We start from the raw sequence: 25486 nt of genomic DNA on the forward strand, positions 1-25486 counted from the left end.
ATAACCCTTTTATAGCTATCTAAGCTAGCAGACATCACTATCTTGTAAGTATATATTTAATGATGATAATGCACAAAGAGGCACTTCCTTTTCTTTGTCTGAAATCTGGTAGCAAACTACTGTCATCCAGCATCAGGATGCATCTTTGATATGTGGATAATATTGACTTGTCTTTTAAAAAAATATTGTCTGGCTGATATACAGACTAACTTTGCACACACTGAAAAATGGTTTTCGCGTGTAATGGGAAGGAATGGTTTTCACAAATCTCCTTTGTAACCCACTCTGACTCCTAAAAATATAGAGGGTCCTGCAGTATTTTTTAGGCATGCGTGGCTTTAGTCCAGATGTCAGTTAATGTCTTTGCATGGTTATTGTAAGAGTGTGTGTGTACGTGCGTATGTGGTGTGTGTGTGTGTGAGAGAGAGAGGGGGGGGGTGCTTGGAGAATGTAGAAAAAAACCTATATAAATATTAAGTTGTAATAGTTTAATTATTATTCCCACATTTTGCTCTTTGAGATCATACAGAGGACAATGAAATTGCCAGGTTGAGCAATGATCAATGGCCTGATGTTGAAACAGTCAGTAAAATGTCTTTCGATCTCAGCGTGCATGATCCTAAATACATCCTTATGAGCCCAGTGTATACAGAGCAGCTGCAAAGAATAAAACAACGTAAGTGAAAATGTATTTTATTATTCTTACTTTATTGCCTTTAAAATAGTATAGAAGGCCATCGAGCTATGTATTTACTTTAAGTGGCCAGTATTCTGTGCTGTGGGACACCCGTGTTAGGGACCTCCTGGGGCTTCTGTGCAATGTGGTATTGTAGAGTGGAGTGCTATACAATACCCAGTGGTATTGTGGAGGCAGGAGGTTGTGCAATGACCTAAAATAGTGTGTAGACACTTGCTTTATGCCATTTCCATTGAAGTGCCTGCATGTTGCTTTAGGCCATTGCGCAACTTTACGTTGTGCAGCCCTGAATGTTGGCCACTGTTGGACTAATTAGCAGAATTTCACATCTCCATTGCCCTTGTCCACAGAACCAAGCAAGGAAATCAAAGCTGAGGAGCCCAGGAAACGGGACACTGTGTCTATGATGTTAACGAAGTATGCAGCTTACAATACTTTTCATCACTGTGAACAGTGCCATCAATATATGGACATAAATCCTTCAGCTCCAGTAGGTCCTTCAAAGCATTACTTGTGGTTTATCAGGGCTTCATATAAGGCTTGTCTATACGACAGACTTAAACTGTCTTAGCAGTCATTCCTTCTCTCTTAGGAACTCTAGGATCTGTCATTCTGCAAGAGGGGCTAGGGTTCTCTATACCGTAGTGCCTTCATCAGACTCCTAGTGGGCAACATCCAGACTAAGTTCATCATAACTAAATCCTATTGAAACTCCTATGAGTTAAGTTAGTCAGAGCTAACTTATCTCATTGATTTCAATGGTGCTTAGACATGACTAACTAATCTGGATGTTGCCCAGTATTCTTTGGAAGAAACGATACTTGTTACTGGTATAAAAACAGTATATTTTTGTAGTGTAGATCTGCTCTTAAAGGACATGGGTATGATGAATTGTGTTATGGAGTCCCCCCAAAATCTTGACCTATAAAGTATATTCTTCTGCCATCATTCACACCCATTCACTTGCACAGACCCTCGTAGTTCAAGGTGAATAAGGTGTTCTTTGCCCTGTTGCCTTGGCTGTCTGTCCATTAGTGTTCCCAAAGCTTTCCAAATCCAAAGAGCTGGGTAATTCTCCTCTTCTTTCTGAGCATCCTAGTAACGTATCCTGTTTCTATAAATATGTGACTATAACCACTGTTGCCCTAGCAATGTGAAAAACAGCCACCTTGTTCTAAACTGTGAAGGTTTTCAAGGGGTCTGATGTAGGAAGTTAGAAAGACAAACTCCCCATGCCTAAGAGCTTCCAAATAATAAAGCTGTCAAAAAATGGGCCCAATTTAGCTGCAATCCTAAACTGGTAGAGTACTTCCGATAATAGTTCATCATCTTTGTTGCCTATATACCTTAAAGTGCACTGACAGTCTATCCTCACAAACCAACATATGTTATGCTGTTGTGCTGCCTTCTTATTAGATTACAATTTCTTTCTCTTCCTTGTATACAGATGTCTGACTCCACCCTGCATGCATTTACATTTTCATCTTCAATATTAGGAGAAGAGATTCAGCTACATTTTATAATTCCCAAGTCCAAAGAGAGCTATTTTGTCTTCAGCAAGCAAGGCAAGCATCTGGAAAGCATGCGTCTTCCTCTTGTTTCTGATAAGGTGGGTAAAATCTGTTTTAGCTGCACAAAACAAACCCTTTTGTATAATATTTCAACATGTATCTACCCTGAGAAGGCAAGCCAAGTGGGTAATATGTTTTATTTGGGAGATAGGTGTTCAGTCCCAGAGTCTGAACTCCCTCTGTTGCCTTCCTTTAACAAGGAGGTAACCATACAGCAGTATCTCTGACCACAAAATGCGTCATGCATTACCTTGGGCCTTGCTTCCCAGACTTTAGAGCAAACATTGTGGAAGCAGGGTGATGTTTGTTTCACTGTGTGGCTGACTCCTACAAATGGCTTTCCATGTGGTAGAGCTACCATGGTAAGCGCCAACCATGCAAGACACATATGCATGATTTTGATCTCACTCAGTGTATCATTCTAAGTGTGCAAATCCTTTACTTGTTCTCACAAGAATTCTGTATGCTACCAAGTAAGACCAGCATCAGGGGTCAACCAACTGATTAGGTGAGGAGAGCTGGTTTTGTGGTAGCAAGCATGAATTATTTCTTTTGCTAAGCAAAGGCTCTGGCTTACATTTGGATGAGTGATTGCATGTGAGCACAGTCCACTGTAAGATATTCCCCTGAGGGCGTGGGTTCGTAGTTCAGTGGTAGAGCATCTGCTCAATGCCTGGCATCTCCAGGTAGAGCTCAGAAAGACTCCTGTCTGAAACCTTAGAGAGCCGCTGCCAGTCAGTCTAGACAATACTGACAATGGATACATTGTCTGACTTAGTATAAGGTAGCTTCCTATGTTCCTGACTTAGGCACTGGCAAAAGGAACAGGACCATTAAAGGGCCCATGGCCAACCCCTGAAGCCCTGATGAAAAAAGGTAGCAGCTGCCAGTGCGACTGCAGAGAAATGCTCTAAGTTGCTGCTATTGCCAAGGTGAGCCTTCCTGAACCTTGTGGGGGCTTGCTACAGCAGCAGCTCAGAGAACTCTTTGACAGCTCTGCTGATGGCTACCATCTTTTTCTGGCTATAATTCAGTGTCCCCATTGTTCCATCCACTGGCTTAACAGCAGGGACATTACATTATAAGTTAAAAAAAGATAGCGCTTGCCAGCACAGCTGTCCCTAAGACAGCTTTCAAAGGCAGTTGGTGGACCTTGTTGGCTTAATTCCAATACCTCATTCCAGGTACTTCAAGTCATGGTTTGGAAGATCAGGAACATGCCACAAGCTCCCACATGACATATCTTCCTCCTGTCTCATGTGCAAATTCTATCTTCCATTTCCTGGTTTGCATAGGCATAATTCATTGTGATGCACAAACCAGATAGCCCTGTTCTAGTACTAACAAGAATTGCTTCCAAACTCAACTTGCAAACCCACTTCAAACCATAGATCTGTATCATGATCTGTTACACTCATAAGAGTGGGTTCTGCACCTACCATTTGGGCAGAATTGACTAGCTCCTCGAAGTGCTTAGCCCTGCTCCTTGCACATGGTGCATTTCCTCAATGTGGGCGGGCTAGCGTTTTCTCCTCAGTTCCTTTCTGGCCGCCATTGTGTCAGCACTTTAGACAGTGAGCTCCTCAGACCGGAACAGTTTTCTGTTAATTTTTTTTACAAAATTTATTTAGTTTTTCACATATCACGACTTGTACGTGACCAGACTATTCTTAATATTCTCAACTTAGTCGAAATGAAGATAAGAACATAAGAACAGCCCTGCTGGATCAGGCCCAAGGCCCATCTAGTCCAGCATCCTGTTTCGCACAGTGGCCCACCAGATGCCATTGGGAGCCTACAGTCAGGAGTTGAGGGCATGCCCTCTCACCTGCCATTACTCCCCTGCAACTGGTACTCAGAGGCACCCTGCCCTTGAGGCAGGAGGTGGCCTACAGCCCTCCGACTAGTAGCCATTGATAGACCTCTGCTCCATGAAGTCATCCAAACCCCTCTTAAAGCCATCTAGGTTGTTGGCTGTCACCACATCCTGAGGCAGAGCGTTCCACAAGTGGATCACGCGTTGTGTGAAAAGGTACTTCCGTTTGTTGGTCCTAGACCTTCTGGCAATCAATTTCATGGAGTGACCCCTGGTTCTAGTGTTGTGTGAGAGGGAAAAGAATCTCTCTCTCTCCACTTTCTCCACACCATGCATGATTTTATAGACCTCTATCATGTCTCCCCGCAGTCGTCTTTTTTCTAAACTAAAAAGCCCCAGGTATTGTAGTCTTGCCTCATAAGAAAGGTGCTCTAGGCCCCTGATCATCTTGGTTGCCCTTTTCTGTACCTTCTCCAGTTCAACAATGTCCTTTTTAAGATGTGGTGACCAGAACTGTACGCAGTACTCCAAGTGTGGTCGCACCATAGTTTTGTATAAGGGCATTATAATGTTAGCCGTTTTATTTTCAATCCCCTTCCTAATGATCCCTAGCATGGAATTTGCCTTTTTCACAGCTGCCGCACATTGAGTCGACACTTTCAACGAGCTGTCAACCACAACCCCAAGATCCCTCTCCTGGTCCGTCACCGACAGCTCGGATCCCATCAGCATATACTTGAAGTTGGGGTTTTTCATCCCAATGTGCATCACTTTACACTTGCTAACATTGAACTGCATTTGCCATTTTGTCGCCCACTCACCCAGTTTGGAGAGATCCTTTTGGAGCTGCTCACAATCCGTTTGAGATTTCACTACCCGGAAGAGTTTGGTATCATCTGCAAATCTGGCCATGTCGCTGCTTACCCCTGCTTCTAGATCATTTATGAATACATTAAAAAGCACCAGTACAGATCCCTGGGGGACCCCACTTCTTACTTCCCTCCATTGTGAAAACTCTCCAACTCTCCTGTCTTTCAACCAGTTAGCAATCCACACATGTACTTGTCCCTTTATCCCATCACAGCTAAGTTTCCTCAGGAGCCTTTGATGAGGAACTTTGTCAAAAGCTTTTTGGAAGTCCAGGTAGACTATGTCAACTGGATCACCTTGATCCACACACTTGTTGACACTCTAAAAGAAGTCCAAAAGGTTGGTGAGGCAAGATTTACCTTTGCGGAAGCCATGCTGGCTCACTCCGATCAGGGCCTGTTCTTCTAGGTGCTTTACAATTTTATCCTTGAGGATGCTTTCCATCAATTTGCCTGGAATGGATGTTAGGCTAACTGGCCTGTAATTTCCCGGATCTCCCCTGGATCCCTTTTTGAAAATCGGTGTTACATTTGCCACTCTCCAGTCCTCTGGTACAGAGCCCGATTTCAGGGATAAGTTAAATATTTTAGCAAGAAGGTCGGCAATTTCACATTTGAGTTCTTTGAGGACTCTTGGATGGATGCCATCCAGCCCTGGTGATTTGTTAGCTTTCAGTTTTTCCAGACAGTTTAGAACATCATCCCTTGTCACTTCTATCTGACTCAGCTCTCTAGCCTCCATCCCTAAAAAGCCTGGTTCAGGAACAGGTATATGCTCAGTATCCTCTGCCGTGAAGACAGATGCAAAGAACTCATTCAGTTTCTCTGCAACCTCCATATCCTCCTTAATAATCCCTTTCACTCCCTCATTGTCTAATGGCCCAACCACCTCCCTGGCAGGTTTCCTGCTTCTGATGTACTTAAAGAAGTTTTTGTTATTCCCCTTGATACTTTTGGCTAAATGTTCCTCAAACTTTCTTTTTGCCTCCCTTATTGTCACCTTGCATTTCTTTTGCAATGGATGCAAAAGAAATGGACTGACAGTTTATTCGGTTACGACTTAGGATTGGACTTGGAATGGACTTTACTTCACACACTTGAGTATTTTCCCCTCATTTTTAATCCCATTATGGAAAAGAAAAATACTTTTAAGTGCTGTGTTTGCTGTAACGCTAAATTCCCTTCAGTATACAGCCATGATTTGTGTCTATTTAGTTTGGGGGAAGAACACAACACCTCCACCTGGAAATTTTGTTTAACTTTCTCTCATCAAACAAGAAAAAATAGAGCACTACAGCTAAGATCCGCCCTTTATGATGACATGCTCCACCCCAGCACTCTGATGCCCAGATCTCCAGTTAACGCTCCCATGCCCTCAACATCAGGTATAGTGTTGGAGTCGACATTGGGGGACTGCTGCCAAGCAGTCTAAATCCTCAACATGAGGTTCCTTGGCAGCCACCACTGGCACATTTAAAGTGTCAAAGCTGCCTTCAGATTCTTCTCATCATAAGAGGCACAAGTCCCAGCATCGGGACTCTGATACTGAAGAGGTGTCTCCGTACAAGAAGCATTGGGAGAAGTGTACACAGACTGCCACTGAACAGGCGTCCGCTGCATCCCGAACTACTCCTTCTCCAACAACACTCCACTCGGCACCTGTGACACCTCAGTCATGCCCTGCAACCCCAGAAGTTAACCCCAGAAGTCGTGGCCTGGGATTGTCCATCAGCTTCAACTCAACACCGAGCCTCGGCATTTACTTTGACATAGAGAATGGTACCGACCACAACTTCCATCTGCTTAGCATCGAGAGCATTCTCTCTCGCCTGCTATGACACTGCAGCAATTGCCATCTCTGGCTGATCACCCGGCACAGCAGGCTTTGTGTCCTTCACCAGTTTCCTTCAGCATCGACATCAAGGATGACAACATGGAAACCAGTTTAGGGCCGGCCGATACCCAGCGTCTTTTAGACTTGCTACAGTCTAGCAAAAGTATGCCGTCAAGCTCAATGTTTTATGGCTTTTTTGAGCCACGGTCTCAACACAGAGGAGGAAGACGTGATCTTCTCTGTACGGAAGACGCAGGGCGTTTCTACTTCTTCAGCCTTTCAGCCCCCCATTCTGTGGTAGGTCAGCTTTCAACACTGCAGCTCTCTAGTCCATATGCCTGGAAGGCTGCCAGAGATTATGTTTCCAAACAGGGTTCGATGCATGAAGGAGGTTGCGGAGATGCATGCAAGAGCACCTACGTTCCCCTGGACTTCTGTCAAACTATTAAGACTACAAACTTTGGAAGGCTTAGTGTCAGTTGTCGACATTGATGGATCCCATGGCTACTCAAGTCACTCCTCCTCCAGATCTACCTGCTCTGACGGTGACATTGGTCTCAACATCAACTCAGGTCACCCTGTTGCCACTCCTTCTGTGACTTTGATATTGACGCGGGTTACCCCTCCAATTTTAGAGTATGAGGCTATTCCCACGATCAGGCGAAATTGGGCTAGGGGAGCCTAGCCTGATTTCGCCTGACTGTGAGAACCACCGGGCTCGCAGGCCCGGTGGCCTCCAGGTGGTTAACCCGCCAAACTATCCCTCCCCTTAAATTGGGTTTGCGGAGCAAGCGCTCCCGCAAACCCAGTTTTTAAAATCGTGAGTAGCCACGACCGGGAGGCTGAAAAGCAGCTTCCCAGCTCGGGGATTTCTCCAGCATGCCCTGCGCTCACACAGGGCATGCTGGAGCTTCCTGGGGCTGCATGGCCCCTGATTCTCTCAGCCCCCCGCCGGCTCCATAACGGAGCTGGCAGTTGTGTGGGCGACCAATCCGGCCGCCCAGGGCTGCCGCCCTGCTTATGTGCGGGAAGAGCAGGCTAAGCCCGCTCTCCCCGCTAACCCCCTAGAGGCTCTTCTCACAGATCGTGAGGAGAGCCGCAATGTCATAGTACCAAACTGTCCTATTTTACTCTCTTGCATCTTCACTCAGACTGTGGAGGAGCCTCGCCCTTGACCTCAGAAGAGTCAACCAACTCAAACTGTAGTCCTTGACAGAACTTCCTCCACCACTCAGAAGGTATCTAAGAAGAAGGTCCCTGTCCCTTCTAGACCACGTACCGTGATACTCATGGAGGACTATGACTCTTATTCGTCTACAACTTCTACCTCTAGTTCATGCGAACATCTTGATGAACCAGCTCTCAAGGTGGTACTCTCCAATAACACTTCCCCAAATGAAGAGATGCCTTCATACCGTCGCCAGATCTCTAAAATGGCTTTGACACTCAGATTATAACTGAAAAAAGCAGACTCAAGATGTGGACCCTGTCTACAATTTTTTCAGTTCCACAGTTTCCACCCAACCAGTACACCTTCCTATGCTACCAGTTACTGTATTTCCAAGGCTGCTAAATCTGCTTGGTAGACCCTACAAACATCTGCCCCGACCTCCAAACACCTGGAGAATTTATATAGAATCCAAGAAGAGGAAGATGATTTCCTCCTGAAGCATCCCTCCCCCAATTCAGTTGTGGTGGATTGTACATCCTCCTCCAAATCTGAGAAGTGACACTCTACCCCAGGGGGATAAAGAGGGGTGCAAATTAGATGTCTTAGGACATAAGGTTTACTCCACTTTGTGCCTGTTGGTGAATATTGCTAATTATACTGCCTGCTTTGCCAAATATACCCATTCCCTCTGGGATGATCTTTTCCAAGAGCAAGCCGACCTCTTACCGGAAGAGTTCCTAGCTAAATTTAATGATATCCATGCCAAAGTGACACTCCTCACTCAACAACAGTTATCCAATGCCAAACACTTGGCAGAGACAGAGTCCTGCACCATGGCAGGTGCTGTTACTTTGAGGAGGCACGCCTGGCTGCACTCCACTGTGCTGCAGCCCAACATGAAAGACAGAGTGGAAAATTTGCCCTTTGATGGGAAAGGTCTTTTCTGTGGGATGACAGACTCCACTATGGAGTCCATCAAGAAATCAAAATCCATGGCAAAAACATTTTCGACACCTATACACTTCCAAATACCTCCAATATGGGTGATGACAGTACCTTTATAAGCAGACGGACAAGAGAGATTTCTGCAAGCCTTACCAACATTTTGGAAGGAAGCCTTTCAACCAAAAGTCTAGAGCCTTGCTGGGCCAACACCCTAAACCCACTGATTCTAACAAACAGCATCTTTGATCACAAGGTCAGTCCACCAAATCACTTCGCCCAAGATTCACTACCATCGACCTCCCTCCAACCTACCATCTTAACCACCTCCAACATCAGGCTGGCAAGTAATGCCTTCATAACATCAGACTGTTTGGGTCCTTCGCATAGTCAAAACGGGCTATGCCATAGAGTTTGAGACCCTACCATTATCAAATACACGCCTGCATCCCCATTACTGAGGGAAGAAGTTCAGACTGTCTTGGACAACAGGACGATATCGCCTGTTCGGTGGACAGATCAGTGGTGGAATTTTTACTCCCACTACTTCCAGGTCCCCAAAAGACGGGGGACTAAGGCCATTCATGGGCCTACGGTGGCTGAACCATCATGTGGACATGCGCAAGTTTTGCATGGTGATATTGCAGAGCATATTTCCTCTTCTCCACAGGGAGGAATGGTTCGCAATGTTGTATCTCCAAGATGCATACTTCCACATCGGAATCCAACTCAACCACAGACAGTTTCTAAGGTTTATGGTAGGTCACGTCTACCAGTACAATGTCCTGCCATTTGGACTGGCAATTGCACCCTGTGTATTTACAAAATGCATGGCCGTCATCGTGGCTAACCTTCAGGCGCAGGGGCTAACCATTTTTCCGTACCTTGACAACTGGCAGGAAGAAAAAAAATGAGTTAGCTTTGCAAGTCTTGACAGTCCTGAGTTTACTCGAGGATCTGGGCATTCAGGTCAACTGGTCAAAGTCCATACTACAGCCTGTCAAGTGCATATAGACTACTTTGGAGCAGTCCTCGATGCATGGATGCTGCGTTCATTTTTACCCAAGGAACACTTCCTCTGCATCAAAGCACTAGTAACTTCCTTCATGATGCAACCCAGGCAAAAAGCCCACGAAATTCAGAAACTACTGGGCCTGATGGTGTCATGCTGCTCCACTGTGCACGTCACCAAGCTACATCTCTGGCATCTTCAACTTTGGTTTCTGTCTGTATTTTGTCCAAATGTGGACAATGTGCCGATGCTCTTAACAATCCCTCCACCAATCCTTGTGTCCCTTCAATGGTGTACAAAACGTGTCAATCTACTATCCGTTCCTGTAAACATTTCTGATAGGGTTACCTTATTTAGGCAGCACAGCACACTAAAGTTATGCAAACCAGGAAAAAAAGAGCAAATCCTTACATGAGAGGGCAGAAAGGATAGGGAGGAGGAGTGACCAAGCCTTCTGTTTCCAGTCTTCAAAAAAATCCAAACCATGATTTGGGTGTTTGGGTACATGATCCTTTTCGAGCCACTGACTGAGATGTATCAACATTTTGGAAGCAGTTTCCAATGAGCTGGAGATTAGAAATATGGTACATGTATAGTTAAACACAACCAATTACTAAAAAACAACAGTTGAAAACTGGACAATTTTACTTTTCTCCTTCAAAACAAGGACTCAAAGTGTCCACTTAAGACTGAAAATATTTCAAGCTACCCAGCAAGGTGGGATTTGCTCATGTACCCAGATGACTAGAAAAGTCTGAAAGGAGGGGACATTTGTACATCCCCCAATTTCTTCTGCCTGAGAATAGAGCCTGTTTAGATCAGCACAAGTCAAAGTAGTGCTATTCCAAGGGGGCTCCTGGGGAAAAGTGGTGATTGCTAGTGGGCTCAGAAATGTCTCTGAATTTCTCACAGCCCCATGGAAAATTGCCAAAATTGTGACCCCATTTTTGCTATCCTGAAAATTTGGTGGAGAAAAGAGAGTTTCAGGTCAGCTCCAATAAAAACTTTCTGTGCACTGCCATAAAATCCACTAAAATGTCCAGCTGAATAAAATGAAGTATTGACTTGGTGCCTGAAACATAAGAAAGAAGGCACCAGGTGAGTCTCCCTGGAAGGCATAAGCAGGCTCTTTCCCAGGTACCCACCAGGATTTAGGGAAGGGCTCAATTGCAAAATGGATGTCAGAACAGACAGTGGAAATTGCCGAGAAGAGGAGAGAAGCCAAAGTCAAGAAAGATAAAGACCTCAGGATGGGACTTAATAGGGAATTTCAGAAAGCTATTAGAAGAGGCAAGGAGCAGTACTACAATGACCTTTGTAAAGAACTTGAGGATGGAAATAGACACAGAAAAACAAGGCAAGTTTTCCAAAAGGTCTCTGAACTCAGTAGGAGGTTCCAACCTAAAACTGGTGTGTTAAGGGATGCCAAAGGACAGATAGTAACTGATTCAGAGAAGATCAAACAGAGATGGAAGGAGTATACTGAAAATCTGTACAGCAGGGACGTCAGCATCCAAAATACTCTAGAAGATATTCTCTACTTGCAAGAACCTCTAGTACAGTTAGATCAGCACTCCGGTCATTACCAAGTCGGAGGGCTACAAGAATTGATGGAATAGCTAAAGAAATGTGGCCGGCAACACAAGAAGAATCAGTCAAGGCTCTAAACAAACTATGCCAGCAAATTAGGAGAACGACACAGTGGCCAACAGATTGGAAGAGGTCAGTCTACATACCCATACCAAAAAAGGAGACTTAACAGATTGCACAAACCATCGCACAATATCCTTAATTTCACATGCTAGCAAAATAATGATCAGGATCATCCAACGCAGATTAGAGCCCTACATGGAAAGGGAAATGCCGGATGTTCAAGCTGGTTTCAGAAAAGGCCAAGAAACAAGAGACCTCATTGCTGATGCACACTGGATAATTGAGAGAGCCAAAGAACACCAGAAATAAGTCAATATGTGCCTTCACATAAGTCAATAAGAAATAAGTCAATAAAAGCCTTCAATTGTGTTGACCATGTCAAGTTGTGGAATATCCTTAGGAAAATGGGCATCCCAGAACACCTCATTGTTCTCATGAGAAACCTATAGACAGGACAGGAAGCCACAGTCCAGATGGAACATCATGGTGAAACAGACTGGTTCCAGATCTGCAAAGGAGCAAGACAAGGGTATCTACTTTCTCCTTCTTTATTCCATTTTTAAAATGTATTTATTTATTTATTTATTAGATTTATATACCGCCCTTCCAATACGACTCAGGGCGGTTCACAAAATGATAAAAACAATTAAAAACAAATTAACAATTAAAATCAAACTATTAAAACACAATAAAACCAATAAAACAGCTAAAAGCCCTGAAAATCAGGGCAACAATTTAAAACAGTTTAAAACAATTAATCATTTAAAACTCTGGAAGGCCAGGCCAAATAAGTACGTTTTATGCTGAACATATACATTTTATGTACATTTTATGCTGAACATATACTGAGAGAAGCTGGATTGGAAGAAGATGAGTGTGGTTTTAAAACTGGAGGAGGAAACATCAATAACCTGTGCTACGCTGATGACACCACTCTGATAGCTGAGAATGTGGATGATCTGCAAGCTCTAGTAATGAAAGTCAAGGAGCACAGTGAAAAAGTGGGACTACAACTACATGTAAAGAAGACTAAACTAATGACAATGGGTACAGCAACCAGCCTCAGAATTGACAATGAAGACACTGAAGTGGTGGATAGCTTCTGCCTTTTAGACTCGCACTTGGTAGGGTTGCAATGAAGGCCTTGTAAAGGATATTTAGGTGCTGTGACGTGTCTACACCTACAAAGATTAAAATCATTCGGACAATAGTTTTCCCCGTGACTCTCTATGAATGTGAAAGCTGGACTTTGAAGAAGCAAGACAGAAAAAGCATTGGCGCTTTTGAACTTTGGTGCTGGAGAAGACTTTTGAGGATATCATTTGACAGCCAGGAAAACAAACCAATGGATCATAGAACAAATCAATCCAGAATTTTCACTTGAGGCACAAATGACCAGGCTCAAACTATCATACTTGGGACACATTATGCGAAGATTCAGCTCCCTTGAGAAGTCCATAATGCTGGGAAAAGTTGAAGGAAAGAGAAGAAGAAGATGACCAGCAGCAAGGTGGATGGATTTGATTACGACAGCAATGAATGCATCACTAAGAGACCTTAAAGGCCAAGTTGAAGACAAATCATCCTAGAGAGAATCAATCTATGTAGTTGCTAAGAGTCGACACCGACTTGATGGCACTTAATCAATCAATCAATCAATCAGTCAACCAATCAATCAATCAGTCAACCAATCAGTTACAGTAGTAACCCAGAACATGGATAGATGCTTGAAAAATGTAGCCTTCACTTAATAAATAGAGTGTCTCGACTTCTTAAATGTGAAGGCTGGGTCTGTGCAAGCCTATGAGCTCATTCAGATGATCAAGCTAGCCCAGAGTGGGGTAATTTAGTAATCTAGATAATCTTGCCAAGTTGTACTTCATTGCACATCAGATGCATATGTGTGGTTAAAAGGTCACTTCACCTGTATGGGTTGAAAATCCCTGTGTGTGGAACTGCAACAGCTACTGTTAGAAGTATTTCTTGCAGCTAGGATTTTTGACAGAATAGTCAGAAGTAATTTGCAGCTATTTTTTGTTTTTAATGCTAGCGAAGTTCTCCTAAGTATGTCAGGCTGTTATTCCCCCCTTGAGTGCCACTGATTGAAGGCCCTTCACTTACTCACATGGCTCTCTTCAGTATTCACAAGAGACGCTTTTATGGCTGCAATTTTGGGAACATAGTTGACGTGGGAGCAAAACTGCCTGCTTCCCCAAATAACGGTGTAGGGGGAAGGGAACAAATATTATTCAATCTCAGCAGCCTTCTGTTCCTCAGTTGTCCTGTACATTTTCCCTATGGGATCTATGGAAGAAAGATGGCAGGTTAGAACTGTGAGAAGCCCTTATTGCCTTCCACTTGGCACAAACCTTGTCATGTTCAGCCTGTTGTGTAGGTGTGTCCCCTACAGGAAAGAAGAGTGTTTTGTATCAGAAACAGAGAGGTTGAAGTGTGTGTGTGTGTGTGTGTGTGTGTGTGTGTGTGTGTGTGTGTATACACGTGGGTATGTAAGACCATATGTACATGCATATATGAGACATATAAACTATTCTTCTGGCTTTTTCTTCCAACAGAATTTAAATGCGGTAAAAAGTCCTATTTTCACTCCTTCAAGTGGGCGCCATGAACATGGTCTCTTAAACCTCTATCATGCTATGGAAGGCATCAACCACCTCCATCTCCTTGTGGTCAAAGAATATGAAATGCCACTTTACCGCAAGTATTGGCCCAATCATATCATGCTGGTTTTGCCCGGCATGTTCAACAATGCTGGCGTTGGTAAGTAAGGCAAAACCAGAATGCAGGCATGTTCCTTTTGTTTCAAGGTGTCTCACAGGTAGACATAGCTTAGCACCTACACAGGCCTGGTTCATTTGAATCTAGGTTTAAAGTCTGTAACTGATACTTGTGTGATTGTGTGGACTCATACCAAGATTATCAATGTCTGTTTGTGTTCTGAAATAAATCTTCATTCACTAAACTTTTAGTTAGTTAATCAGTGTAGGCTAAATTTTATTGCTGAGATTTCAGAACGGAGGGCATACCCATGTTAAATTATTTTCTGCTGTGTTAAGGAATGAAAAAGAAAACACTAAATGCATTAAAAATACCTTTGTGAACGCTAACTTTCAATTTAATAATCAAAAGCTATCTTCCACTTAAGTAACTAAAAATGGTTTTAGTTTCCATGAGCCTTTGGAAATATGCAAATTTATTTACATTTAATTAATCAGTTAATTAATTAATCAGTTAAAAGGCATTCAATTAATCAGTTAAAAGTCTTTAATCAGTTGGCATTCTTATTAGGTGAAATTGTGCACAGTGTTGCTTCTTAGATTTACAAGAATCTGAAAATAAAACCTGGAATTCTAGATTCGCCCTAGAACCTCCCATTTTGACCACATTCATAGGGTTGGATGCAGATGTACACTTGGGACTTATGCTTCTTAAGCCCCTTCAAAGCCACTTATAAGGGTCAGGGACCTTCAGAAATTGTGTGTTATGTGGTGCAGGGGGCTGCAGGGTGTGCAGGGAACCCCCAGAAACCAGCCACAAGCACCTCCTGCAAGCAGCTTACTACTTAGGGGGAGGTTCCAGGGATTCCTGGAACATCCCATGCTCCTGGTTTCCAGGGATTCCTGCACATCCCATGTTATTCCTAGGAGTCCTCTCGAGCAGATATTTGGTAGGCTTAGGTGGCTGCAGTGCGGACAAGGGGGTGGGAAAGATTTCTTGGTACTCACACCATTGCATAAGTGCAAGTCTGGGGCCAGGCCATTATGGTTAGCTTTACTGAATATTTCAGAGATCAAAATGCTGTTTAAATAAACTCTTATTCGACAATGTCTGAGTTTTGACTGACCCACAGGAGTGGATCTGTAACTGTACACACAGGTTCCAAGACCCCATTCGCAGTTGCTGTTGGGGCCACCACACGTCGTGATGGGCACCTGGTGGCAGCCCCCCAGTGACCCTTTTCTCCCCGCTATGCGCAGTGCCGCTTTTCTTCCCACTGTGTGCACGCATTGATGGCAGCCTCCCTAAGGGAGCAGCCTGCCGTTCAGCCACCTCTGCTGCCGCCACCATGCGCATCGGTGGGAAAGGGGTGCCCTGTGCAAAGGAAGAAAGAGAAGGGGAGATGCTGGTGGGGGGAGCGCCACAAGCGGGGTGCCACAAGGTTAGGGGGTGGCTTGAACAAAGATCGCCTGTGCCTTACTACTGCTGACCCGGAATGGGGACTTGCCCTCCAAATGCCAACTGTGTGGCTGTAATTTGACTTTAGGTTGTGAACCTCTTGTAAGTTCCCATCTTTGGCTGTAATCACTTATCACTTGGGCTGTAATCACTGTAATTACACTTATGTGATCATTTATCATGAAAACCATCTTGAACTTGTATAACTTTCATCTTGCTTGCAAGCCTCATAACTATCTTAATTTCTCAGAGCCAAACAAAATTACAAATTACCAAAGCCTTAATAGAACAAAACAGTTGACCTTAGCTCACAAGTAGAAATTAATTTTTAAAAAACCAACAAACCCACCCACAGTCCATTCAAGCTCTTGAATGGCTTGAAGCTGCATGTTCTTGCAGAAATCAAGTAGATTAACCTTTCTGAGCTACCATGTGGCTTACCTTAGACATGTTCCTAGTAGACCCTTTGTCGTTCTGAAGATGTGAATTAACTATTCTTTTGAAAGTTAAAATAATAACACTGTATAACTTCCTTAAAAGGATTTTAATTGTATTGGGTCTTCTTGGGTGGATTCAAGAATCTGCAGTCAACGCTCATTGGGCAATCTGTCAATTGGTACTGGCTTTGGAATTCATCATTTTTTGGACTGTTTCATATAACACACCTCCACTTGATTCCTGTCTCTTAGAGATTAAAAAAAAAATGTTCACATGGTCATACAATAAACGCACAATTATTCTGTGTTAAATAAAGAGGACTTAAAGGAGATCAAGCCTTATTCTCTTCAAAAAGAAAGCTCTGTGCTGTGTGTTTTCAGGTGCAGCCAGGTTTCTTATTAAGGAGCTTTCTTACCATAACTTGGAACTGGAGAGAAACCGTTTGGAGGAATTAGGAGTCAAACGGCAGTGTGTCTGGCCATTCATTGTTGTCATGGATGATTCTTGTGTCTTATGGAATAGTCATGGTGTCGAAGAACAGTCCAGGTAACTCAAGTGTGCCATAATTAGCACACATAGATCAAGAACAGTAAATTGAATCAATATAAGAATGTGTTTTGACAAATATATTTGTTACACTATTATGCATTTTTGATAGGTACCCAGTATTTGATAATGATCAGCGGTTTAAAAAAAAGAAAAAGGAAAGCTATGCTAATCTCGGATGTATTCAGTACTGTTCAATTACAAAACTTCAAATATTATCTTTGCTATTTAAAGACAGAGTATTTGTGATTTATAGCATAGAGCCATCTTATTTATTTGTTATTTCTCTGTGTAAACTGCCCTGAGCCATTTTTGGAAGGGCAGTATAGAAAACGAAACAACAACAACAACAACAATAATAGTTTCATGTCCCTTAGTGGATTTGATGCAGATTCAGTGGCATAGCAGAAGAGCTCTTATTCTTTATTACCTTGGTTCAATATCCAGGCAGTTTAACAAACTGTTGTTAGCCCAAACCAGAATTTGGCAGGTTCACATTCAGCAATAAATCTTGGTTTGTTTTAAACAGGAGAGGAAGCAGCACATTTCCTCTCCTTGCATATGAAGGTAAGGAAGTGGGTGTAAGCTTATGCTAATAAAGCTAAACTGTAGTTGTAAAATGTTTTAGGGTTACATCTGAACTCAGCCCATTGTGGATTGGGGCTAGAGTGTTTGACTAGGATCATGAGGACTTGTCCAAATGGTCACTCAGACATGATGCTCTTTGAGTGACCTTGGGCCAGTCACTATCTCACCCTAGGTGGTTGTGAGGATAACAGGAGGTAAAGGACATGAGCACTGCTCTGAGCTCCTTCAAGGAAGGATGGGATAACCATCAGTAAATTATAATTTGCTTTGTGGTAGTATACCAGTTTTGGTTGTGGGACAAGGTCAGTCTCTGGCCTCCTCCGTTTTATGGGATCTTTGACCTTGGAGCTGATGAATCTTGCAACTCAAGTTGTAGCACCTGCCAACTGCAGCACCAAGAAACTTCCTGAGTTCCTAGGCTCTTCACCGACATCTTGTGGTTCTCACAAGATAGGCAGCTGGGAGTTGACAATATAGGATATCTAAATGGGAAGGATTTCCCAGTTCTCTAATCCCGTCCTTTATACACAGACAAAATCCTATTGCCAGTGCCATTGACATAGCAGTTTCCTCTACTGTGTACGGACCTGCTTTCTACATAAGACCATCCCATCCAGCATCCTGTTTCCAACAGTGGCCAGCAGATGCTTCTGGGCAAAATAGTTGGTTTATTTGTCACATTAATGTCAGACTTTGCATCAAGGAACTCAGGACAGTATACATGCATTTCCCCCCCATGCTAGCTTCACAATAATCCTATAGGATAGTTTAGGTTAAGAGAGAGTGACCTGCCCAGTGAGCTTCAGAACTGAGTGACAATTTGAATCCAGGTCTTCCTGATTCAAGTTCAATATTTCATCCACTATCACTGTTTCCATGAGGTTCAGAGGGGGCTTGCCCCTGAACACCAGGTGCTAGAGGATAACAACAGGAGGGGGCATTGCCCTCTTTCCCATCTGACTTCCCAGATGCACTTGGTTGGCCACTGAATGAAGCAGGATTCAGGGCTAGATGGGCCTTTGGCCTGATCCAGCTGGACTTTTTCTTATGTTCTTACTATAACTTGGCCCTTTTGCATCTGAGTACAGTGGTGAAAATAGTATAATAAAACCTTTTACTTTCCATAGTCAGTCCATGGATCAAGGAACGACCAGTAAAAATGTGTCTCTGAAGAGTGTTCTGCAGCATATTGAAGCCACACCAAAAATGGTCCATTATGCAATACTGGGCATTCAAAAATGGAACAGCAAGCTGAATTCTAGGATACCCAAAGCGCCCTTCTCCAGGTGCCACATACATGACTTCATACTGCTCAACATAGACCTCACCCAAAATGTGCAATATGATCTGAACAGGTAAGAACATGCACTCCAGTTGCTGCCAGATATGCTACTGGCATGAGTTTGAATTAAAAAACGTAAACTATTCTTGTTTAAAAATAGGGATGACACTTACCGGCAACTAGAGAATCACCACAATGAAAATCAGTAGAAAGAGTTCTGATTTTAATGATCTTCCATGGCCAAGTTGGTTGTTTGAACTATGAGTTAATATAAATTACTGTAATTACTGCCTTGTAATTAAACCCTCAGATGTACCTGCCAACAAAACTTTCTGCTTCCCGGTTTCTGGAATTTTGAAGGGGGTTACATATTTTCTCAATGTAATTTATTGTAAGCAGTCAAGAGGCATAATATGAACTTCTTTCTTTCTACTCAGCCCCTGCTCCCAAATATGAACTAAGGATTGTTCCCTTAAACAAGCATTTGACTTGGATATATCCGTTTTTAATTCTTTAGGTATTTCTGTGAAGATGTAGATTTTAACCTGAGAACAAACAGCAGTGGACTGCTTATCTGTTGCTTCAACAACTTCAGTCTCATGAAGAAACACATCCAGGTCGGAGGGCAGAAGGACTTTGCTATTAAGCCTAAAATCATGGTGAGTGTCACTGTTGGACCAAAAGAAAATGAAGCTTCTACAACCATTACTTTTTGTGTTTCATTCAAAGGAAAATGTTTGGATTTCTCTGCATTCACCTTATGTTGTCTCTGATGAAGGGGAAACAAGATTTGAAAAGGATGAGTCAACCCGAGTTCTATTCACAGTTTAACATAAGTGGTGTTGATTTGTATGCCAGTAAACTCTTGTTTTTGCCGAAGTACTGATATTTGCAAATGCAGTCCAGATCTGCATGTACATTTGAGCTTCCTGTTGCCATTTCTTCTTATTAGCTCTTGGCAGATGATAATGGTGTGCATGTACGTGCACACATATGTGTGCATGCATGCATGGACACACACACACACACATGCGCCTTATAACTGAGAAGATGATTCATGGGACTTTTATCTTGGCATCCTGGCATGATTTGGAATACATGTTTAAAGCCTCCCATGCACTGATTCTTTAGTTATGTAAAGTAAAGTGTGCTGTCAAGTTGGTTTCTAGGGATGTGCAAACCGGCTCAAACTCGAACTGGTTCAAATTCTAACCGGGTCAATTTGATGGTTCGAATTCGAACCAAACCAGCCATCAGGTTCAAGCTGCAGGTTCAAATTCGAACCAAACTGGGAGGTGGTTCGATTCAAACCGGTTTGGACCTCCAAGAGAGGGTGGGGTGGTAGCTGGCACCCATGGGTACCTACCATCCAAACCTCAAAGCAATTGAACACTCGTACAATTTTTAATGAATTTTTGAAATTTATTTTTATTTTTTTCCTCATAGGGTATAATGGGACTTGAACCATCCCATTATTCCCTATGGTGGAGCACCCATGGGTGCCAAAAACCACCCAAACCCCGAAGCAATCAGACACTCCTACAATTTTTAATGAATATTTGAACTATTTTTAATTATTTTTCTCATAGGGTATAATGGGACACGGACCAGCCCATTATCCCCTATTGTGGAGCACCTAGGGGCACATAAGTGGGGTGTGTGTTAGGCACCCAGGAGTGCCTACCACCCACAAACCCCCAAGGCAATCGTACACTCCTCTGATTATTGGTGAATTTTAAAAGTATTTTTGAATTCCTCATATGGAATAATGAAGATTGCAGCAAATGTATATCTTCACATTGGGCACAAAGGGGTGGCCTAGAGCAGAGTGTGGTGGGTGGTAGTGCCCACGGGGGACAAGGAAGCTATCAGAATTATTTGAAAGGAATTGAGCAAAAGGCCACTACACCACCACTCACTCTTGGCCACCCCAGCACCTCCCAAGTGTCTTTAAGGTTTTTCTCCATAGGGAAGAATGGAGGTTTCAGCAACCCCATAACTGCACTTGGGGGGTGGGTGCTGGGGTGGCCCAGAATGAGCGGTGGTGTAGTGCACAGAGGGTGCCAACCACCCCATGGGTTGCTAACCCATGGGGTACTGGGTTTTGTTGTTTCTGAGGTGTTCTGAGTGTAGATTCTTTGGTAGCAAATGAGATTTTCAATGACAAACCATGAATCCACTCTCATTTGCTAACAGCCCTTTGCCCAATTTCTTTCAAATAATTCTGGTAGCTTCCTTGTCTCCCTTGGGAACTACCATCCACAACACTCTGCTCTAGGCCACCCCTTTGCCCTCAAAGTGAAGCTAGACATTTGCTGCAGTCCTCATTATTCCCTATGAGGAATTCAAAAATACTTTAAAATTCACCAATAATCAGAGTTGTGTCCGATTGGGGTTTTGTGCCCCTAGGTGCTCCACAATAGAGGATAATGTGCTGGTTCGGGTCCCATTATACCCTATGAGAAAAATAATTTAAAATAGTTCAAATATTCATAAAAAAATCATAGGAGTGTCTGATTGCTTCGGGGTTTGGGTGTTTGTTGGTACCCATGGGTGCTCCACAATAGGGAATAATGGGCTGGTTCGAGTCCCATTATAAGAAAAAGAAAAAAAGATATACCCTATAAGAAAAAAATTAAAATAAAATTCAAAAATTCATTAAAAAAAATTGTACAAGTGTCCGATTGCTTTGGGGTTTGGGTGGTAGGTTCTCATGGGTGCCAGCTACCACCCCACCGACTTTTGGAAGTTTGAACCGGTTAGAAACGGTTCGAAATCGAACTGAACCGGTGGGGGGGTTGAGCAAAACCAAAACCGAACCTCCCCCTCCTGGTTCGAACCGTGTTCGAATTCGAACCAAACCGGTTTTGTGCGCATCCCTATTGGTTTTGACTCCTTTCGACCACAGAGCCCTGTGGTTGTCTTTGTTAGAATACAGGAGGGGTTTACCATTGCCTTCTCCCTCACAGTATGAGATAATGCCTTTCAGCATCATCCTATATTGCTGCTGCCCAACATAGGTGTTTCCCATAGTCTGGGAAACATACCAGCAGGGATTCAAACTGGCAACCTCTGGCTTGATAATCAAGTCATTTCCCTGCTGTGCCATTAGGTGGCTGTCTACTTAATGTGTATTCATTAATGGTACTGAAAAGGGGTGTGTGTGTGTGTGTGTGTGTGTGTGTGTGTGTGTGTGTGTGGTTAGCTTCCTTTATAGTGTGTTGTGGTCCATTTACTCCTGCACCCTTCTGTTTGATTTCACTTGTCAGGTCTTGGGCTTAGTTCAAGAATGAAATGTCACAAGCCAAGTTTGTTTTACTTTCATTGTTAATCAGTGATGACATTAAGTCTAGCAAATCTCTAGGTATAATTGGGCCTCTCCTTTATGGTTTATATATTTGTTTGCTATTTACAAAATGGCTTTAGCTGCCAGGTACTGAACAATGATTTTTTTTAAAAAAAAAAACCAGACAGATCCTGAGCCAGAGGCTTACAATCTACTCAAAAAAAAAAAAAAGAAAGAAAGAAAAAGGGGGGGGGGGAGGGTGTGTTAGGAAGGAATGAGAAGAGAATAATTTGTATCATTTAAGCTCGTACGGCAACCCCATCTGCTTGTGGGCATGGAATGGACCCTCCCATTCCAGAGCCATTACCTCAGGTGCACTCTTGTTTGCCTTTCAAGGCCCCTTATCTACTTGCTGAGCACCCTGTAATGTGCAACTGTACAATCTTCTCAGAGCCTCACCACCTGTATGGCATTCGTACATACCCCACCTGTACAACACAATATGTCCTGTCTGCAGCAGGATTGCAGGAAATGCTGAGAACTCTGCTTGAGCCTCTCCAGTACTGACTCTTTCTTACCTGGCCTCACATGGCCATACTCACCCTTGTCCCAACGACTGTCTTGATGGTCCTCCTGCAGCTACCAGTTGTTGGACTCCTAACTAGATCTCAAACAGACCCATACCAATGTGATATATTCTGCAGATGCCCTGGGTGCTGTTTTCCTAGTGCTTGCTTCTAAGGTACCTATATGAAGTACAATGTGAGGAGAGATCCAGACTTCTGATACTAATTTACTTACTTGGGCATCTGGGGGGTTAGGCAAGAGGGGGCATTTGCTCTTCCTCCCAGAATGAACCTGTCCCATTGAATACAATGGGGCTTACTCCCAGGTAAGTGGGCTATAGGATTGCAGCCTCCCCCCATCCGCTGAAAAAGTGCTGTAGACACTCATGTTTGCTTGCTGACTTGTTGCTATTATTTTACTGCTTTTCAACAAACAAATTCTCAAAGCAGTTTACATAGAACAATAATAATAAGAAGAAGTTGGTTTCCTGAACTCCACAGGGCTCACATTTTAAAAATAAATACGAGCTGGATAGCAACAGCCACTAACGGAATGCTGTGCTGGGGTTGAAACAACAATACTATGCTCAGCTGCTGGATGAGGCTATCTCATGTGGGTTATCCTTCCCATGTGCACCATAGGGCAGGGTTTGTGTTAATTAACCAAAGGCTTTCTAAGCCCGGGAAGGGTAACCCCTCCCCATTACTTCCCATCCTGCATTTTTGTTCCAGAACTACTCTCTAGCTCTCTAGCTTCCAGCCAAGCCTATCTCTGCTTTACATTTTTTCTATTTAGTTACTGTTCCCCCCCCCCCGTTTACTGCTTACTTAACTCCTCTATGTTTCTTTAGCCAGCATTTGTTTTCTTCTACACCTTCTAGTTCTTAAAAAAAAAAATAATAATAACACACCAAAATACCCACCTTCCTTCTCTTTCCTCATTTCTGTCTTTCCCTCCCTTTACCCTCCCGGATGGAGCAAACTTCCAAATTAAGGCTTATTCTTGTGCCAAAAGGCAAGAAGAACCATCAGCCTTTTCCTCCCTCCAGAAAGGCAGTGTTTGCCTGATCTCAGGCTGCAGGCACACTGGAGACCTAGAGGACCTCATTGATGCTGATGTAGGGAGGGTGAGGAGGAGAAGGCTCCGACCCTCTTGAATGCTCTTTGGGGATTGTCATGGCTCAGACTTCTGACTCAGAAGAGTCAGAGCAGGAGGATTCGCCTGCTAGTGAGGGCTCAGAGGCACAGCAACAGGATTTGGCAGGGAGACCAGACTCTGGAGCTGAGGATTCGGAACAGCTGCCAGACATGATTTCTGATGAGGAGGAGCCTGGGATTTCACCTGTCTTGAGAAGACGTCTCAAGAGGCAAGCTCAGTGGGAGTCACACAGGCGCAGGAGATAACAAGAGAGGAAGCAGAAGTGCTGATTTAGGGAAGCCTGATTGGCTGTTGGTTCTCTTGAACCATATATATTTAGCAGTCTGTCAATTGCTCCAATGCTGTTAGCAACGTTGCTGACCGCAATCCGTGTGCTATTCTGAATCCCTAACTTTTCCGAATTCCCTTGTTTATGCTTTCCTGCTTTGTTCCGTTAATTCCTTGTTTCTGGTGTCCTTCGCTCTTTCATTCTTCGCTCTGTGTTTTCTTTTCAGTTATTACTCAGTTATTGTTAGAGGGGGGTACCTAGTTCAGTTCAGGGGGACTTAATTCATTTACTATTTTCTTTGTGAGCCTTTTATTTTCCTTCATGTAGCTTCGCTGCTGCTTTCTGTTAACTCACAGGGGGAGTGCTGAAGGGGGTTGTAAATTCTGTTGGGTGAGCCGAGCTAACAGATTTATGACAGGGACCAGGATTTGAAAGTGCAGCTGTCCCCGACACCGGGAGTTCGTAGTCTGCCGGCGGATCCCACCTCTGATCCAGTGGGGCCTTCCAACAGCATGGAAGTCCCAGCAGGAACAGCAGCTCCTCCTGCACAGCCTTCCCAAGTGGCCACACAGAGAATGGACTCCTTCTCTAGCCGGGCCTACTAATCCTCAGCCCGCACCTGCAGGTACCACAAGGGACATTCCCTCACAACCACTGGAGAACCCAGATGGGCAGAATGGGAGCACGCTGAGCGGGCCACTCCCTACTCTGCAACAACCATTGGTACTGTCCAGCCCCACAAGCCATGGGGATGATGAAGACATACAGGGCCTTTGCAGCCAGTGCAGCCTGCTCTTTCCAGGACAGCCTCACATTAGGGTACACTAGATTAACTGCCAGCTGTAGCACAGGAACCAGTGAGACCAGGGCCTTTGCGCCCCCTCTCCCCCACACCCTCCAACCAGCCACCTCCTCCAGTCCCCATTTCAGTTTTACCTTCTGAAATGCGTGCAAACTGGTTGGTTTCAAAATATGCTTGACAAGTCACTGCAACAGTGCCAGCACACAAAATATTCTAAAAAGAGGGATAGAGATAGACTCCACATCTTCCTCTACCTCATCCTCATCAGAGCGCTCTGACAAAAAAATCCAAGAAAAAATATAGATGTAAAAGATCTCAAAAGTCTAAAAAATCTAGAACAATAAGCAAGGATCAGGGAGATCAAGACTCTCCATCCCATTCACTGGCTATTTCGGTATATGACTCCACTGATCCCCACCCTAGGAATCCTGACAATCTATCCAACCTGGGAACTATTGATAATGCCAAGAGTCCCGTAGAAGTCCCAGAGAACCCTGACTTAGATGCTGATTCAAAAGAGGGTGAATGGTCAGATGACTAGGATTTTGTGTCCTTTTCTAACTCTAGAAGGTTATTTATCCCTGAGGACTTTTCTCACCTTTTTCACAAGGCATTTTTTTTTTAAAAAAGGCTGGTCAATAAACTTCATGGGCTTACATAGACAGTATCTGAAATGTTTTAGGTACTCCTCATGGATGTTCCAGTGGCAGCTTTTTTGTCCAGCGCTATTCTCCCCCATGATGGAGACAGCTCTCTCAGGGATCAGAATGAAAAGAAAATTGAATCTAATTT

At 43.7% G+C, this 25486-nt stretch overlaps 1 protein-coding gene across 14 annotated transcripts in view; it reads left to right on the top strand.

Moving 5' to 3' along the window:
• The window catches only part of GREB1L (GREB1 like retinoic acid receptor coactivator), a 270059-nt gene that overhangs the window by 230922 nt on the left and 13651 nt on the right, over nt 1-25486 (top strand). For all 14 annotated transcript variants that reach the window (XM_053243286.1, XM_053243284.1, XM_053243292.1 and 11 more), the window contains 7 exons: nt 521-676; nt 1048-1187; nt 2145-2306; nt 14139-14343; nt 16578-16743; nt 18459-18686; nt 19131-19272. In XM_053243286.1, coding sequence (XP_053099261.1) covers nt 521-676; nt 1048-1187; nt 2145-2306; nt 14139-14343; nt 16578-16743; nt 18459-18686; nt 19131-19272 — 1199 coding nt within the window. The remainder of the gene's footprint in view (nt 1-520; nt 677-1047; nt 1188-2144; nt 2307-14138; nt 14344-16577; nt 16744-18458; nt 18687-19130; nt 19273-25486) is intronic.

This window comes from Hemicordylus capensis, chromosome 4 (assembly GCF_027244095.1).
Source record: "Hemicordylus capensis ecotype Gifberg chromosome 4, rHemCap1.1.pri, whole genome shotgun sequence".
NCBI classification, from domain to species: domain Eukaryota; kingdom Metazoa; phylum Chordata; class Lepidosauria; order Squamata; family Cordylidae; genus Hemicordylus; species Hemicordylus capensis.